Below are 18,607 nucleotides of genomic sequence, written 5' to 3' on the forward strand. Positions count from 1 at the left end.
ATTGTCTCTCATCAGGATGAGTTTGATCCTGTGAAGTTTGGGGAATAATAGATAATGTAATGCATCACAGATGAATCAGCTTCATATGGAGAAAAATTACATCATTGTGGCAATGAAGCAGACAGTAAAGGAGGAAAGATCTGTCTCCAGACAGATCAGTATTTACTTCTGAAGTGAATACTTCTGTCAAGAGTTCAGGCTTTATGTCCAGATGCCTTTTGGAGGTGTTAGTTCTGTAGCATGTGGATCATTTATGACTTTTCTGTTTAACTAAAAGTAATCTTTCGAAATACATTAAAGATAAAAATGTAAAATGTACATTCTTTTTGGAGGAACAACAGTTACTCTTCATTCTGTTTTCTCTTAGAGATGCATCTGAAATGCTACTTCAGCTGACACTAGCAGGCTTTCCATAGCTGATGTTATCTGGCATTTTCTAGTTTTTGTAAGTGATGGATTCATACATTGGCATTTATCTTTTTTTTTTTAAAACTGACTGTAAAATTGTAGAATAAGATTACTTGTTTTACAGAATGATTTTAGCTTTTTTGCTCATAGAAAAGAGTCAAAGATGTAGAAGGAATAGAGCTCCTTATAAAGGATAGAGCTCCTTAGAGAAGATACTTCAGATGAAGTTTTTCCTGATGCTAGACTTGTGTTTTGTTGTCTTTGAAACCAACCCCATTTTATAGAAGTTGCAGCCTTTTGGAAAATTTCAATTTGCATGTACTTAGTAGCTATTTGTTAGTTTGGAAGTTAAATCATCCAAGAATTTTTTGGCTACAACAAGAATGTGATCCATTGATCCCTCCAGGATCAATGCATTTGGAATTGTACAGAACTTTGCTTGCAGGTGTTCTTCCTGGCAGCAGGTCAGTAAGTAAAAATTTTCCCCCAACTAGTATGAAGGCAAGATTAAAGCAGCTGACAGGAGTACAGTAAGCTAACAATTATGCTGTTTCAATTGAGTACTGCAGTGTATTATGCTAGACCATAGCATTCTCTGTCTTTTCAGAATTAGATTTCAAAATCTGAAATGTTCTTAAATTTCTATTTTAATAGGTAATTTACTGCTATCGGTAACTTCCAAGCCAAATATTTTACTGTATTTCAGTTTTTAACATCATTGTCTTGTAAGATTTTTGTCATCTCTTCCTAGGGATCCTAGTAGTAGCAACAAGAGCTTACTGTAATACAGGTTTCGCTGTGTTTCTATTAGGCATAAGAAGCTACTTCAGGAAATAAAGCAGAAACAGTAATTGGTAACTTGTAAATTGGTATTTGTTTTCTAGGCACTACTTGAAATAATAACATATGAACTGAAACAACTTGAAAGGGCCAGGTTCAGACTCTGCTACATGAAATACTGAAACACAAATAACCTGTAATTTCTATCTTTAGCTTCTGAAAAGAGAAGTCATTTTTTGGCAGTGGAGTGTACTAGATTAATTTTTCCATTCTCGAATGTGACTAATGCAAGTTTCCATTTTGTACTCCTTTAAAACAAGCTCCAGCACTTTGTGTTGAGGTACTGTACATTTCAATAGCTAGATGGGCTCAGGCAGCTTGTCAAAGCTCCATAAGCTCTCTGCTTATGGCTTGCAGAAAGAAAGCTAGATTTTCATTTCTCCTTCCATTCAACAGGAGTCTCTTTCATGTCTGAAAATTGAAAACACATGTTTTTCAGTGTGGTGCATGGATGTGTGTGTGCCCTCTGGCACACCTGTTTCTAATTTCCTGACTTGAAAGCATCTCCCATCAAAAGAAGCAAAAAAACAATTTCTTTCTGACACGCTGCTTGGAGGCCCTGGCTTCGCAGAAGGCCTTCCTTTCGATTGCCATCTTGGTTCCATTGGTAGGACATTATAAGATGCAGAGCACACATTGTATGGGATGTTCGCCTTATATTGTGCTGGGTTCTTTCCCCTCTTGTTGTGGTTGTTTTAAGCATTAAAAATCCACTTGAGAAGTCACTGTGTTGAGGGAAAAGCAGTAATTTAATCCATCATTTCTTACATGATGCTGAAATTAAGAACTAAACTCTACAGCAAGTTAACATTTTTATAACCTCCGAGTTAGGTAGAGTGTTAGTGTTTGGTACTAAAGGTTAGCTGTGCTAATTTGAATATTATAGCTCAGATTTCTAATCTTTTCTTCAATATATTATTTCGTGTAAAATAGTATCAAATTAACAGCTGAAAATCAATGATGTTAACAACCTTGAAAATCACTAGTTTGACTGTGAAAGTTGTGTAGGCTAACTAGTGGTTTACTACAGCTAACTACTAAGTATCAATTAGGAAGGAAAAGTACAAACTTTTAAGCGCAACCTTTTGTATTACTGACTTGTCTGTTTTCTCAGTTCAGTGACTGATGCTTTCACAAACATCTGGATTATCTCCACAGCTACTGTCCTGCAGTATGTACCTATCCAGGGGTATGCTATTGAAATGCATTGGGTTAGTTTATTGATAAGCTAAATAGAATGAAACTTTCAAAGAGGCTTAAAGCAAGTGCTTCAAGTAGCACTTGAAGTGCAAAAAAACTTAGCTTGGTTCTACCACGTAATTCTTATACTCATAAAACTTGACTTTGCTAAGCTTTGTTCATTGCTAGTATGATCTGATGTATCACTGGTGAAGCACTAAAAATGTGATTCGAAGTATATTCTTTTATGTAACTTCGTAAAGTATACTGAAAAAACGTAGATCTTTAAATGGGTTAATAATTCACCTTAATACCTGCTAAAGTATGTAACTCTGAAATATTTCTTGTCTTGTGTATGTATCGACATTGAGTACCGAAAACATGCTGTATAGAGAATTGCCTGCTATTGGAATTATGAATGGAGTGGAAAAATTGTTGTCATTTATCAATGTAGTAACAGGCTTCCATGATTGGTTCCCATCTTTTATTTTTCTGTAAAACAGCATGTATCTCACTTGTTGCACAGCACAGTACAATATAACAGGTACTTCTGGTTTGCTTGATCTGTGATTCACTAATCAGCAACATCTGCTTCATGGGCTATGGAGTGCAGGAAGGACCATCTTGCTGTGCTCTAGGCTCGTTGGGAGCTTTGTGTTTTTCTGTGCTATTTTTGGCTATGTTTGCCTCTAAGATACAATACATTACTGAGATAGTAACTTGAGAGAACTACTGATACATACACAAATGCTAAATTATAGTAAGTTAATAGAAGAAAGAGAGACTGGAGAAAAAAAGGAGGCTATAGATTCTCTGATTGTTCTTCTGGGGATCTTGTATGAATCAGTGAGGAATGCCTAAGTAGGAAAAGTGGTGTTCTCAGAGATGACAGATTTCAATACACACAGAAAAGGGAAGTAATATTTAATGTCTGGTCAGCTTTACAGTTTGAAAGAAACACTACATCAGAAGCTGTTCTACGACGCGATCCAAGATGGTCTGTCTCTGAAAATCAGTTCTGTTGCTTTTTGTATCATGTCCAGGGCTAAAGCAGTTTTCAGACGGGGTTAGAAATTCTAAGTGTGAGGTATAACTTAATGAAGCAGGGTTGGATGTGGTTTGTTTGTTTCTTTGAGTTTTTAAATCTTTTGGTTTAAGTGTGAAATAAGTGTTACACCTGTTGTATACTGTTCCTCTTTGATTTCTATATCAGAGTAGACTGTTCCTGACATGACTTTGGAGCCTTTAGAGATCTGTTTTTTAAATTCATTTCCTCTTAACCCAAGAAGCTAGGAACTTGCATTAAAACACTATTCTTTATCTGTCTTTTGATTTATTTATTCATTTATGCAAACAGAATTTTGCACATTTTGCCTAGAGTAATCCTGAAGAATAACAACTTGCAGATGCAAACATGGACAACAGAAGGCATCATGGTGTTTGAACAATATTACTGTGTTAGGAAAGTAGTTTGATTACTACATGAAACAGATTTTCTTTGAGAAGCACTAGGGTAACTCAGTACATTTTTCCAGATAGTCATCTCCATTTGACTCACTGCTGTGTGAAGTCTTACAGAAACTTTAGTCTGTCCTACAAATTGTTTGCCTCTAAGATACAATGAGCCTTAGGTTACCAAAGAAGTCCTCATCCTGACTGGGAAGGGATAATAAAATGATTTAGTCTCTGTTTACAGGGAAGTTACTAAAACAAGCGTAGTTGAACTTCAGTGCAGAATTGAAAGTTCTTAGAGAATCCCTGTTGATTTTATTTCAGTTTAATTTTGTGAAAAACTCTGGAGTGTAGTAAGACACATAAAGGTTGCATAATGTGAGATATTTAAACAAATGAAGCAGATTTGCATTTTCATTAGCATATGTGCATGATTTGGGAATGTATTGAAGTAGCTCTGTCTGTTGCTGGCTTGGTTCAAGCTAATATAAGCCTTTTTCAATTGGCTCATACGAGTGCTGGTTAGGTTACAAGTGAATGATGTTATAAATGTGAATGCACAATTTGTATTGTATGTTATAAATCAGGTTTGGACTGCTGTAATTCCTTATGCATTCATTTTGTGTTTAGCCGTAGTGTAATCTGCAATATTTTCCCAGTTTAAGACAACAGAGACGTCCTGGTCTGCTGAACTTGTAGACAGTTCACACTGAGGCATTTGGTTCTAACTTGAGATAAGAGGAAGTGCAATTCTATCATGATAATTATGATAATTATTTTTCCTAACCTTTATCTGTTCTAAGTATGTGAAACACTACTTATTTCCTTCTCTTGTTCAAAAATAGATGTTCCTACTTTAAAAACTGAAGGAAAAAATTTTTCCTTTCAAAAATTGGAGTTGGGGATATTGTTTTCATTAGTTATCTCTCCCTGCAGATTGCTGGCATGTGGTGTGCTGGAAGATTTTTACTTGCATTGCCAGCAGCAGTCTGTAAGTTTACTGCCTTGTAGGTTGACATAAATACAACAACAAAAAAATCATTTTGTCTGTGGGGATGTAGAGATGTGTGATGTGTTAGTAGAATTGCAAGGCTGCTTTCCTTGTGGTTCATCCTGGATCACATCAGTGGGCTGCAGCTGTGCTTAGTCCATATTAAGTTTTCCATCTCTTTAATTTTTTTTTGTAGCTGACTCGATGTTTTGGGAACTCTTCAATAAAGTCATTCTCTTGGGGTAAAATAAGATAATACATCATGCTAAAAACTACCCATTGTCTTTTTGATGCCGATTTAGGAATTAGTTAAATTCTGAAGTGGTAACATCTGTTTTTATTACTACTTAGAGATGCGTAAGCTTGCTCTTATTTTTGTTTCTCATTTGGTTGATTCAACTCCAAGCCCCATGCTTCTTACCTCGTTGGGTGTAAATCTTATCTGTAAAGATGTTAACAAATGTTGTTTGAGAAAAAGTCAACTTGCTAGCTTTTTTACTGGAATATATCCTTATTTAGCTTCTTTCTTTACAACTAAGCTTCATAATGATATGTTTTATTCATTAAAAAAAAAAAAAGCATTGTCATCTACAGGCAAAATGCATCCAACAGCTTTTGAAGTTCTTGATGCATTAACTTGCCTTGAATAAATATGAGATAACTCTCAGTTGTATTGTGGACAAAAGTTTACCAGGGGCAATGAACTGGCAGACCCTCCATTAAGTGGTGTTGAAGACACTATTGTGTGATCCTCTTGAAGATAATATCCTCACCAGAACACGTTTCTCAATAACTAGATAGTTTGGCAGTCTCTGTGAAAATGTTTTCCTCTTGTGCTCTCAAGAATTGTGTGCCTTTGCTGTGTAATTGCTATAGTAGTTTAGCTCTTTCATTTTCTTCTAAATTTATAACTGCCTTATACTTAATCTGTTTGCTATACAAAGAATTTTTGGTCTTTCTGTAGTGCCAGTTTTATGTAGATTCAATGCCAGAGTACCCCACTTCAAACAGTTCAATGTAATTTAATTCTGTTGACCAGGAGACACTGCCCATTTGAAGGAGTGCATAATTGAAGTCTAAGGTGGGAATTTGATGATGGAAGATACAAGATCTTGGGATGTGTAGCCAGTATTTTTCTGCAGCCTGATCTCTGTGCTTATTCACTGACTTCTAATGCATTCATAAAGCTCCAGAAGGGCCTTTGTTGTTCTTTTTTTTTCGATCTTGGAAGTGTGTGGGGGGGGAGGGGGTGAAGGAATCTTTTTGTCATTTTCTTTCTTGATATTTTAGCAGTTTTGAGGAACTCCTTCTGCCCTTTAAGGGAAGGTTGTAATTAAGTGCCAAGTTACCAGAAAGATTCCTAGAGAAGATTGCTGTGTTAACTGGGTCATAGAAGCAGTGGCAAGAACAAGAAGTCAGTGGGAGCTCCTAGAGTCTGTGCTAAACCTGCCTATGCGTGTTTGTGCAGTGGTGTGTCCAAAGCCATCAGTACTCCACACTCAGAACATTGGGAAGCACAGAGATGAGGCACGCAGCTGGCTGCAGAATAGGCAGCTTGGATTGGATTTATTTGTTCTTTCTTTGTGCCAGATATAGGCTGGCTTCATCCAGACTCGCTCAGTTTCCTCTGTGCGGGACTTGTTCATGCTTCCAGTAAAGTGAAAGGTACCCATGGAGACTGAGCTGCTTTTGTCTGGAGCCAGCCTAGGTCCAGTGCCTCACCAGCTCTGACTCTGTGCTACATGAAAGAAAGAAGGTGACTTCCAGCCATAGATTGTCTCTGGAAACTGTGTAGGTGCATCTGTGTAGCTCTATACGTGACCTAATAAGACCAACTGGATTAGAGCTGTTGTTTTTTTTGTTTTTTTTTTAATGAAGACAGCATTCTGCTTGCATCTATGTGGTTACTGAGAAATTGGCTAGAAACATATAGGGATAATTGGGAATTGACTGTATTTGACTTCTACGTATTCTGCTTCACGTGTTCTGCTACCTAACTGGCTTTCGGTCCTAATACACTTTGATGTTGCACGTCTGATCAAACTGCAGTCACCTCATTATAGTTTACTAAGATCATTGTCACAATCACAGCAGTTAGTTTTTTCCTCACTGGATTGTTTGATTTTAACTGGCACTTGGCACTAGCTGCTTCATCTACTTTCTCACCACTGAGGAAACTGCTGTGAGTGGGAAGCACAGCAGTAGAATGACTTCTGTCTGTGTCTTGAAGGTATCACCAATGTGTTTTCATATCCAGGAAGACTTTTATCCAGTAAACATTCACTATACCAATTGTGCATTGACAGCAGCTCTCTGTTCCGAAGAGTGTTGCTGGAATGGAAAATAGCATGGCAGAAAAACAGCAGATGTGAAAGTGCTCCTACATAGTAGCACTAATGACTGAGTAGTTTTCCTCATGGGCAAGTTTCATTTTTCAGTTCCTTTAAGATAAGCCTTTGAAAATGGTATGAATTTTTACTGATAGTCAAATCAGGAGACACACTGACAAAATAACATAGCTGAATATAAGTTCACTTATTCCTTTGCTGACAGAAGACTGAATTGGATGGACTGGATCACGCAAAGGAGTTATTGTGGCATTCACTAAAGATGTTCTTGATTTAAAGATGTCATTTTTATAAGATTAATCCTTTAAAAATGTTTATTGCGTACAATAGAATGCACCCAAGAATCATTCCTGTGATAGTAACTAGTAAGTGGATTGACAGAGAATTGCAGGATCCGGATGAAGATGACAAACCAGAGGCAGTTTTATTGTTTCTTCTCTGTGAATTTAACCTTTTTTGGTTTGTGTCTTTGTGCAGTAGAAATTTGAGGAAAACTGCTGGGGAAACTGCTGGTGTAATTGAACTTTCTGATGACTCAGTATCACTCTACTTTTAAAAAAAAAAAATTGCAGATACCTGTCATATGCATCTTTTATTTTTTTTTGCTTGTGATGTTGTATAAGAACGATATTTTCATAGTACGACCTATATTTTGACTATTCCTTGACTTTATATTTCCCTAGGTTGTGGAGAGCACCTTGTCCGAACCATACTGGCCAGAGAATGTTCTTGTGCTTTGCAAACAGAAGATGCCCACCAAGCTCTCCTAGAGACTATGCAAAACAAGTTTATTGGTAAGTAGCTGGTACTAATTGCCTAAGCATTTCACAACGTTGCTCAAAATGCAATTAATCCTATTAAATAAAGGTAGCAAGCTTATTTTTGTGATTTCTCTTAAAACTTCATGTGGTTTGTTTCAGATTTAGCACTGCGTTACGTCTAAACAATGTTAAATCAAAGTACGGAGGAATATTTTAAGAAACGTAAAGGAAAGCCCTTGGAAGTTTTTCAATTGATATGTGAGTCAGAGAACAACCGGAGAGGTTTGAGAAAAGAATTTCCTGTCTGAATCATTGGCTGTGGTGTGCAATTGCATGCTTCAGAGGTGGTTCAACAGCATTAATAAAAATTGTTCATCACATTAACCCTTTTAAATATAGACCTCAAAACCCCTGCAGGTTCTAATTGAATAGAGTGACTTCATAATTTTCATTCTGACAGAGTTATGTTTGACTCTTAGAGAAAGAGCTATCTTCACACTAGAAGGCTGTGCTTAACAGTCTGCTGCTGTAGTGCAGTCATTTTTAGATACTGTGAAAATGCAGAATTTTAGTATTTTTCCAAATATATTAAAATTGAAGTAGCAAAAATCTAACTTCTTAATTTGATCACTTATTCCAGTGCAGAATATCAGGAATTTATGACTAAGAGGTCTTCAGAAATGAGACCTGATTGTGTTACCAATTAGTGACAGGACTCTGCAGGTATTATATGCGTGTGACCTGCCTTCAAGAGAACCAGGTTTTCGGTCTCCATACTCTCTAAACTTGCTGTGCTGTTGCAACAAACACAGACGTGTGAGCACTAATAACCGTTACTAATAAAATATTTCTTAATAGCACTCCATAGAAACTGGCTGATAAAAGATGGAGAAGTTCAGGAACTGTTTAGTTGAGGATCTTTTTTCAAGTCACTTTGAGTCTTTTTTTTTTTTTCCCCTTTTGAATGTATTTTGAATATATTTTGCATCAGTTTGCTTAGCACATGTTTTCGTTTTAAATGTGAACTGACTATTATGTGATATATGAATTATTTTCTTTGATGAAAATATTTGTATTGGACTTAAGAACACATTGAATGTTGCTTAGCTTTTTGCTGTACCTGAAACTATCAATTGCAGAGAAAGAGGAGCTGGACAGACAGAGATACTGGGCTAACAGTGCAATATCATATTGCCTCAGGAAACAGATTTAAAACAACAAAACAAAAAGTTGTGGGAAGTGACAAATAGGAGAAGCAGGATCAAATTCGTGCTTTAAGTGGTAGACAAGCTTGAGGAAAAATGTTTTATAATTCCTCTTTGTAAATTTCTTGCTAATTTGCTATGAGTCTTATTTCTATTTTCAAAACTTATCATTGCAGGTTTTTGTTATCCATCGGTAGGGATGTGTATTACCTTTTTCTCAGTGGTATTTCAGGGCAGCATTGAAGTGGAAAAAAGGGATTCAGCCACCTTCTTGTATAGGTAAAATGCTTGAATCCTGTGTTTTGATTAGACAAAAGAATTCTAGTTTGTCCTCAGCTGTCCTGTGAATGAAGACTGATTAAGAAGACTTCAAAATCCATTGCACATTTGTAGCAGATTGGGCAATTTTGAGGGATTTTGCAATTTTGAAAATGTAATGCAAAGTCACATCATGGTAATATAAGCATTTTCAGCAAGAGCTGAAAAAATGCATAGCACATCAAACATTGGGTAGTAAATAGGTTTTGTTGTTTTTTGTTGTTTTTTTTTTTTCAATTTCCATAGATGTTGATGTATTATTTCTTACCTCAAGTTGTGTGGCATGATTCAGAATTACCTACCATTCCTAAACAATAAAATGAGGTGAAACAATGTACTAGCCTGCTTGCTAATGGCATGGATTCTTTCCTTGATAGTCTTTTCTAAAGCCCTATTTTGTGGCAATGTCAAGATTTAACCAGAATTATGATGGACCAAGGCCAAAAAAAATTAATAGCTCTAACAAAGCAGAGCTGGAATGTTTTGTCAGAAGTTAGAATGTGTGTTACTTGTATTGGAGGGAGGAACAGCTGATTTTGGCAGTTGTCATCAGGTTGGTGCTTCCTGTTTACAGAACTCTTCAAATCTCCACAGAGTCCTGGAAATCCTTCCAGATAGGGAATGCCTGGCTTAAACAGTACGTGCTGTTTAAACAGCAGGTGATGAACAAATTAATGGCAGATGTGCTTGTCTCATCCTTTCTCAGAGCCAACTTGCTGTGAATGATGCTCAATTGATGGTTAGAACAGAGGTGGGAGAAATTAAATTTCAACTGCTTCTAAGTTGAGTGGACTTGATGTCTTCTGTAGGAGAATTCTAAAGCCGTTGAAGAATGGTGCTCTGTAAACAGAAATATCCTCCATACAGAAGAACAGAGGATTTTGTTTTGTTACTCATCATTCCTTTCAAATATGGCCAAGTTTGTGGAATGTAGACTTAGAGTAAATGTTTGTGTCATCTCACTGGCGGGAAATCTAGGCTTTTAGCAATGGCAGCGTTTTGAATTCTGCTTTAAAGTTTCTTATAAGGTTTTGGAAAGTAATGAGCTAATATACATGGCTGGTATTTGTTCTTCCTTTAGCAGAAAAGTCCTAATCTATTCTTGTACTTATAAGCAGCACTTCAGTTCTCAGATAAACAGTGTCTACAGGAAGGTTATAACACCATGATGACACTAAAGCTTCCTCTTTTAGAAGTCTTGTACCAAACACCTCCCTTAGGAGAAGGAGCTTGGGCAGTTAGGAATCACAGAGCATAGATTTCCCAATTATGAGTTTTAGCTGACAGGCTGAAAAACCTTTGTGCTTAAACTGTTGCTGGAGTGCCAGCGACTGTTGTTACAGTGTTGCTATTGCTTTATACTGAGATGCTGCATCGTTTTAAGCTTTCTAGTGTTCTCCTGAAAGCAGAAGCATGCTATGGAAGCATTAATATGCCTTCTCTCTGTGATACAGAGAAAGAGATTTGAGAAAAGAGTGAAGTGATCCTGAAGTTTCATGTAACATATTTCATCCACTGCAAGGTTAAGATTTCACAAGTTTGTGTGTGATGGCAGACAGCATTAAGCAGAGCTCAATTGCATTATCTATGCAATAAAACCCTCTAAAAAACTACCACTACATGTTTGTGTTACACTCAGGTTTGTCTAGGTCCTGCCTGTGCTTCTCCTTATTAGGAGCATTGGGCTTTTTTTGGGTAGCAGTATCCCCATATATTTAACTTCTTAAAATCTTGCTTGTGAAGTTTGAAAGTACGAATGCTTTCCCTTGCAGCTTCTTTAAGAATTTCAAACTGAAGTTTTAAATTCTTATTACCATAAAATATAAAATCTGTGGTTTCAGACAGCTTGTGCTTGAACATTTAACAAATGACACTGCATTAAATTAAAAGCTGGCTTAATTTAGTGCTCATGTATTCCTCTAATGTTTATTTGGTAGTTTGATACATAGTGTGATACATAGCAGAAGTGAACAGCTTCATTTTAAAGATTTTTTTGTACAAAACCTGACAAGGTGCAGTGATGTAGGTGAAATATGGACCTAAGAAAATCTGTATTTCACTCATGTTGTGAAAGATGCACAAGAAGATACAGAACTGTTTAGTTGGAGGATGCTACAGCACTTAATTGGTTCCACCACTCCACATTCAATGTTCAGAGTAAAGTTCTGAGGACTTTGAAGCTAATGTAAACAGGGAAGCTGGTCATGGTTTCTCTGCTATAGAAGACTATGAATAGCAGACATCTGATGAACAACTGGTTAGTCTTTCAGCTGGATAACTGTAAAGAAAACACTTGTTTTACTTTTAAATATCAGATCTGTGCTAGACTGCATCTGTCTAGTAGCTACAAATCAGGAAGTAGCACAGGGTCAGAAATGATTAGCACATATTGATCGTATCCTAAAAAAATATATATATGGTTTGGACTAAGTGCTCTTCAGCTTGGAAGGTGCTTATTTGTAAAATTTCTTTGCATTGCTTCAGCCCAGTTCTGAGGCTGAAACTGGGTCTTGGTGTTCAGCTGTGGTCGCTCTTCCAGAACGTGATGGAATCAGTGAACGTGGAGCTACTGTGAAGATATTTGCTTGTTTTTAAGAGACCGTTATTGCAGATTAATAACATACAAAATATATGACTAAAAACTTGAGAATGCTTTCCATGTGTCAGTAATAACAGAATAGTTGAGCTTTGAAGGAGACAGATATGTTCTGCAAAACATAATTTTGTGATTCAAGGAGTATAAAGTATATTTTTTATTTGGTTGGTTTTTACTACCCCTGCTCTCAGGTGTGACCAGTCAGAGCTTGCATTATTTTCTAATGCCCTACTACTAGTTTTGCTTTGGATTTTTCTTTCCAAACTCTTCAGTGTTCCACGAGTATAAATGAAAAAGGAACAGTGAATTTCACTTGAACGGTACTGCCCATGTTTTTGTAGCTTTGTGATTAGCAAGCTATGAGATCAATCATTGCAATTAAAAATATTTTTGAATAGCAGGCATATTTTGTTTTCACTGATTTTTTTAATTGTCTAGCAAGATCTGTCATTCTTAAGAGTACAGAGAGAAAAACTGATGTAGAAACATGGAAGTCAGATCACTTTTCCCTTCTAATGTGAAACAGTGATGGCTTTCACATACGTGAAAGTTGCTCAGTTTCAGCTTTTACCTTTCTATTTAAAAAGAAATTTGATTTTTTAAAAAATATATAAGAAAAATGCCATTATCAACATCATTGTTATTAATATTATTATTATTTTACAAGAGTCTGCCCTACTCTTCCTTTTTCTTGAAGGCTTGGCCATAATAAAATCATTTTTAGAAGTGAATTAATGACATATGTTCATAATGTTTGAATTCACAGTGTTTTGAGAATACTCAAATTACTTCCTGTGTACACTGCATTAGTTGTATTTAGAAGTGAAGTATAATACTATATTTCTACCATTATTTTCAGAAGCTTACTAATGGATGTACATCTTTCATTAATATATTTGAATCCCTCTTTTTAAAAAAATTGCTTTAACTGGACAATAAAATACATTCTGTTTTAAAGAATGTACAACTCCGGATGTATTTGGTTTGGCTTAGATTTGATTTTAAGGGAGGAGAAGCATTCTCTCTGAATTTACTGTTGTGCAGAACGCTGTAATGCTATTACTGTAGGCAGCTGTTTTTACTGTCACTATTTAGAGATTGATGGGCCACAACTTAGCTAGTGCAGGAACTGGAGGCACCTTACTTGTTGCTGTTGTTTTGCTCTGAGATGGTTTGGCTGAAATTGCTGGTGAAAGCACTTGGAATGGGTGAGGGAGCAGCCATGCAATTTGTTTCCACCTGTACGAGAGAGATAATGCTTCCCATCATCTTTGTTCTGACTGCACAATACAAACTTGCTTTTTGGAAATATGTGACCAGGATCTATTTCGGCTACAGTGCAAGTGCTTGGTTAATTTTGCAGCTCAAGACATTTTAAATCATGCATAAATCATGCCATTGTTTTCCTATTTAAAACTATAGGAATCTCATTTCATATTACTAACCAGAAAGAGTACTTAGACTTGATTCAGCTAACTTTAAAACTTTTTCCAGCTTCTGATAGAATATTTTTATATTTTATGTCTTAAATTAACAACAGAAAAGCCACTTGAAAAAGTAGACATTTCTGCTAATATTTATAAAGCAGTAAGAAAGATCGTCTGTAGCAGTTGGATTGTATCTCTGTACAGAGTGCTTTAAATTGGGAAAAAATGAATAAATTATAAAAGTAACCCAAATTTGCTTGATTTTTTTCACATGTGGCCATCTTTATTTTAATTATAGTACAAAAAGAAATAGAAGTTAAGACATGATTTTTTTTTTCTGTTTGACAATCCATTTCTTGTCATTATAACTCCCTTGGTCCAAGAACAAATGGGTTTGCACACAAATGTTACTTCCAATTTTTATTTATTCAGTGTAGTTTTTTTCCCTTTTTGATCACTGATACATTGTGCCATGAGTCATTAACTTTGAAGAATTGTGTCTTTTCACATTCCATTTAAAAAATGTTATAAAGCAGAATTCCTAAGTGTTAGTATCTGATTTCAGGTATTGTAATTTGAGTCTGGAATGATGCCAAAAAAGGCAATGAAAATGTGATGTATGAACCATACACATTGGTACTCTCTATATTTGGAGTCTTAGAAAACAACTTTTGGTTGTTGATGAGTAGCCAGTTTCCATGATGTATCTTTAAAGTCATGAAGCTTTGTTTGTGCCTTTGTCTGCTAGGCGTGGGGATCTTGAAGGTTCACATGCAGTATCCTTGATTTCAGTACACAGAGTACGATTTCCTGTCAATAATACATTTCTAAAGATAATAAATGAATAAATGAATAATACCACTGAGAATTAAAATCTAAAGAGGATGGATGCATCTGAAACTAGAGAGATGGAGCAAGTTTGGGAGATATTCTTTAGAATTAATGGAAGATTTCTATAGCTCAACAGTTGAACTTAAGTTTCTAGGTCTGCTAAATATGCCTCTGACTATTCTGAATCCTACATGAAAATATAAAGTGTTTGCACTTCAACTGCCTGTGCTAAGGTGAAAAATTGTGATCTACATTAGATTGGCTTGCCAGAAAAAGAACGTTGACACAGTTTCACTGATGTCAGGTTTGGAAGGGGGGCTCACATCTAGATTTCAAGTTTGGGATGTTCAGATTTGCATTGCCTGCAGAAAAATGTAGCAGCAACAGAAAAAGTTCATGGCGTATAATTTTTCTGTAATTCAAAGTTCTGCATTATTTCCATCTACAGGTAAGAGAGAGTGTAAAGCTGCTCAGAAAGTGGTGAGCAAAGCTAATCGCTACTTAAGTTTCAGATATTTTTTCTTGCATGAGTCTGGTGTTTTCTATTCTGTTTTGAATTAAATAAAGAATATTCAGGCTTTCCCTTCAAGACTGCCATGAGATCTTTACCATTTATGTAATGCAAGACTAGATTTTTGTGAATCATTAAACCTATGTAGAAAGTTACTCATTAAAAAAAATAAAATTGCTTTTGTAAAAGCAGTGGTTGGCCTTGACAGTCTTTTCAATCATTAGTGATAAGATTAAATAAACTGATTAAATAATTAACTAATTAAAGAAACTAATCCTACTGCAAATAATTATTGATAACAATTTTGTCCAGGTTCACCTTTCCTTGCCAATGAAGATGGTGTACTTGGAGGTGTGATAGTTCTTCGGTCTTGCAGGTGTTCAGCAGAACCTGAATTATCACAGGAGAAGCCAACTTTACTAGGTAATATTTCCTTACTCATTGTTGCTTGAGTTTTCATGCTAAATCAAGGTAAAAGATTAAAAAGAAAACTCGTTGAATGTTTGCTGTTGTTTAAAGGAATAAAAATTGTTAACAGGAATAAAAATGCATACAAATTGTTTGAGATTATAAAACCTTAGAAAGTGAAATAATAATTTTTTGTCCTTGTTTGTCCTCGAAAATTATGGAAAAGAGCACTCTGTCTGACCTGTTAATATAATTGAATCCCTCTAAGACCATGGCATAGAAATAATGGTTGCTTGAGGTGTCAGGGTATGCTCTGCAAACAATCTTATTTTCAGCAAGGGGTAATGCATATGCTCATTTATTGCTTCTCAGTGGCTTAGTGTCAAACATGATCTAAATGATCTAATTTTTTTTTTTCAGGATGGAACATGAATATGCAGAGAATAGATTTAAAATTCAGAAGGAAAATAGTTTTATAGCTAGAAATAGGTTAAAAAAGCTCTGAGCCGTTCAGCCCTGTATGTCCCTGAAAAAAAAGATACTTATCCATCTCACTGCTTTACAGTGGAACAAGTGTACTGTAGGAAACAGGTAGTTTTCCTTAGTAGAGAAATAGCTAGGAAACTGTCCTCTGTTAGACTACTAGCACAGGTAGGTGGAAATATAACCCAGAAGCAGTAAAGTCCATGGATTATTTTGGCATGTCACTCATACCATATGCTTTCCTGTGGTGCTCCCCAAATGCGGGCATATATGTCCAGCCGTACCGTGTGTTTATGTATTGGGTCATGTGAGCCTGGGTAATACACATATAATTATGTACACTACCAGGATGAAACGTTTTTCCTTTAGTTTAATCCTCTTCTCTTGTTTCCTCATATGCTTCCTGAATAGCTGTCAGAACCATTACAGCTTTGAGGTAGCTATTGTATCTTTTAGGATCTGATATGACAAATTTGATCACCTAATTTGACTTTGTGTATTAGGGTTTGTCTTAGGCTTGTCTTAGCATCTCATCTGGTAATTCTTGAACCACGTAATTTCTTTTTAATTGATAGGATACTCTTTAGATAGACACCTCTGTTTTAATTCATTCCTACTTTTATCCCACTGAAACTCTACACCACAGTCATTTACTCTAGTATGTAATCTTGCTCAATACAGCAAACAGCATTCATGATTCTCAATCCAGCCTTGCAAACCTTGATTTGCACTTTGTGTTTAATAAACACGACTTCCATAAGAGTTTCAGGTACATTTGTTTGGCTTTTGCAAAAACCCAGATTTGTGAGATGAATCTTTACTTTTCACTTAATACTGCTGGGATAGTGTGGTGGTTAACAACAAAGGGACTTTTGAAATCTTGAATGGGAAAAGAATTAGGAAATAGATTTTGTATGTTAAATTTTTTGGAGTTATTACTTAAACAACTTGTCTTTTTGAAAAAGTAGACTGTTAAGTAGTTCTGCTATTGTCTTTCAATTATTGGAAAGCCAAGATGGTCTCATGCTGACTCTTGAATCAGGACATGGGGTTGCTAAACATGCAGAGAATGTTGCAAGTTTGATTTACAGTTTTCAAATTTAAGAATGACATGATTATGTCGTTATTAATCTAGTGGAAAGAATCCCACCACATAAATTCTACATCTAAAAAGGAGTTTAGAAAATGACAATACAAGCCTAATTAAACAAGAACAAATAAAATCAGCCTTTAATTTCTTACACTTGGAAGTGAAAGTAATATTTTCTATTTAATGTTTGACTTTGATGTGAGAAAACATGTTCCTATTAAGGAAGACAGAATATTTTCCCTCAAGAGAGGGAATCAGAGAATTAAAGATTGGTGTAAAGGGCTGTTTAAAAGACTGGTAAATGAGGCCACTTTCAAAGATCAGAAAAATAATTTCTGGATTAACATGCATTAATAGTACATGTTGCCAGTGTTTAGTTTCTAAATCATTATCACTACAAACACAGAATTGTTGGTCTTCAACATTGTATTCTAAATGAGCAGCGAGTATGCAGTTGATGCTATATACAGCTGGTACTAGAGGTCAGGGTGATCAGACTTGGTCTTGTTTCGGAAGATTCTGTCTTGTTAAATTACAGCTTGTAAGCTTTTTTGTGACACCTTGCATTTTTCATTGTAGTGGAATTTCTGTGGAGCCATACAACAGAGAGCATGTGTGTAGGATACATGTCTGCACAGGATGGCAAAGCTAAGGTAAGACTTGAAGAATAGGTTGTAATACAGTAAGAATGAGTGCAGAAGTGAAGGAGAATCTATATAGGAAATATATTAAAAAAATTATCTTCAAGAGAAGGAAAAAGTAATGGGTGCGGAAGAAATTCAATGTATCTATGGTTGGAGCATTATGATTCCCTTTTTTAATTACAGTGATTACAAATGGTGTATGTATTATGTCAGTTTATATTTGAATAATTTTATCTATCTGATTCGGTTATACTTATTGGATAGTACAGCATTTTCTTGTGGGCATGTCATCCTCCAAATACAGGAATTGAATCACTAAGAAAATGGGGGGAGGATACTAAAAAGAGGCTTTGAGCTAGTTCCTATAACAATTTCCCCCCCTTTTTTTCTTCTTTCCTTTCTTGAATGGGAATTGAAACTGAGTTTAGCTGTTGAAACTGGAAAAATCATAAACATCAAACAGTAGAGATTAACCAAGGAGGATAGAAGCCACATCTTCTTTGGCATACAGCACTGAATGGAGAAAAAAGGCAGGTACTACCATGTAGCAACTAGAATATGTAAGAGAGGTGTTTGGACAATGAGAATCATCATGGGGGAAGCTGCAAATGGAGACAGAATCGTTTCCATAGTCATCTATAATGTACAGCGATAGTTATTTAAGGCTGAGAGTGGACAATCAGAACCAGTTAAAGGAAGTGACAAGAGTGGGGAAAGAGCCAGTGTAAAAGATGGCTCATTGATAATGTTAAAGTAACGGCAGAGAGAATAATTTGAGGGCCTGGATTTTATTGGCTCTCTCCGGATATAGGTACTTCTTGTGTCACTGCTAGGGAGGAAAGTTTAGTCATTGTCAGTAAAGGGGGAGGGGACTAAAACTCAAATCTTTCTCTGTTTTTTGTTTGGCTTTTTGGGGGGTGTAGGGGCTGCTGTGTTTCATTTGAGGTATAGCTTTAATGGAGAATGTGAGTGAAATAATAATTACAGTAATAGAAAAAAACGTACAAAAAATTGACATCATAATTTTACACACCAGAAATGGTGTAACTGCTGGCTGGAGCATTGGGAACAGATGTCTGACTTGAGGAGTGAAAGGTAATTTCTTTTTTTTTTTT

General features: G+C 35.8%; 1 protein-coding gene across 6 annotated transcripts in view; it reads left to right on the plus strand.

Annotated features, from left to right (window-relative positions):
• Positions 1 to 18,601, plus strand: part of TASP1 (taspase 1) — a 57,364-nt gene extending 38,763 nt beyond the window's left edge. For 5 of the 6 annotated variants that reach the window (XM_019612617.1, XM_019612621.1, XM_019612619.1 and 2 more), the window contains 4 exons: positions 7,902 to 8,012; positions 15,180 to 15,290; positions 17,428 to 17,501; positions 18,529 to 18,601. In XM_019612617.1, coding sequence (XP_019468162.1) covers positions 7,902 to 8,012; positions 15,180 to 15,290; positions 17,428 to 17,501; positions 18,529 to 18,591 — 359 coding nt within the window. In that variant the 3' untranslated portion in view covers positions 18,592 to 18,601. Of the gene's footprint in view, positions 1 to 7,901; positions 8,013 to 15,179; positions 15,291 to 17,427; positions 17,502 to 17,920; positions 18,358 to 18,528 lie in introns of those variants that run through there. The other variant, XM_019612620.2, reaches the window with a different exon arrangement.
• The last annotated feature ends 6 nt before the right edge of the window (positions 18,602 to 18,607 follow it).

The sequence above is a fragment of the Meleagris gallopavo genome, chromosome 2 (genome assembly GCF_000146605.3).
Source record: "Meleagris gallopavo isolate NT-WF06-2002-E0010 breed Aviagen turkey brand Nicholas breeding stock chromosome 2, Turkey_5.1, whole genome shotgun sequence".
Classification (NCBI taxonomy): Eukaryota; Metazoa; Chordata; class Aves; order Galliformes; family Phasianidae; genus Meleagris; species Meleagris gallopavo.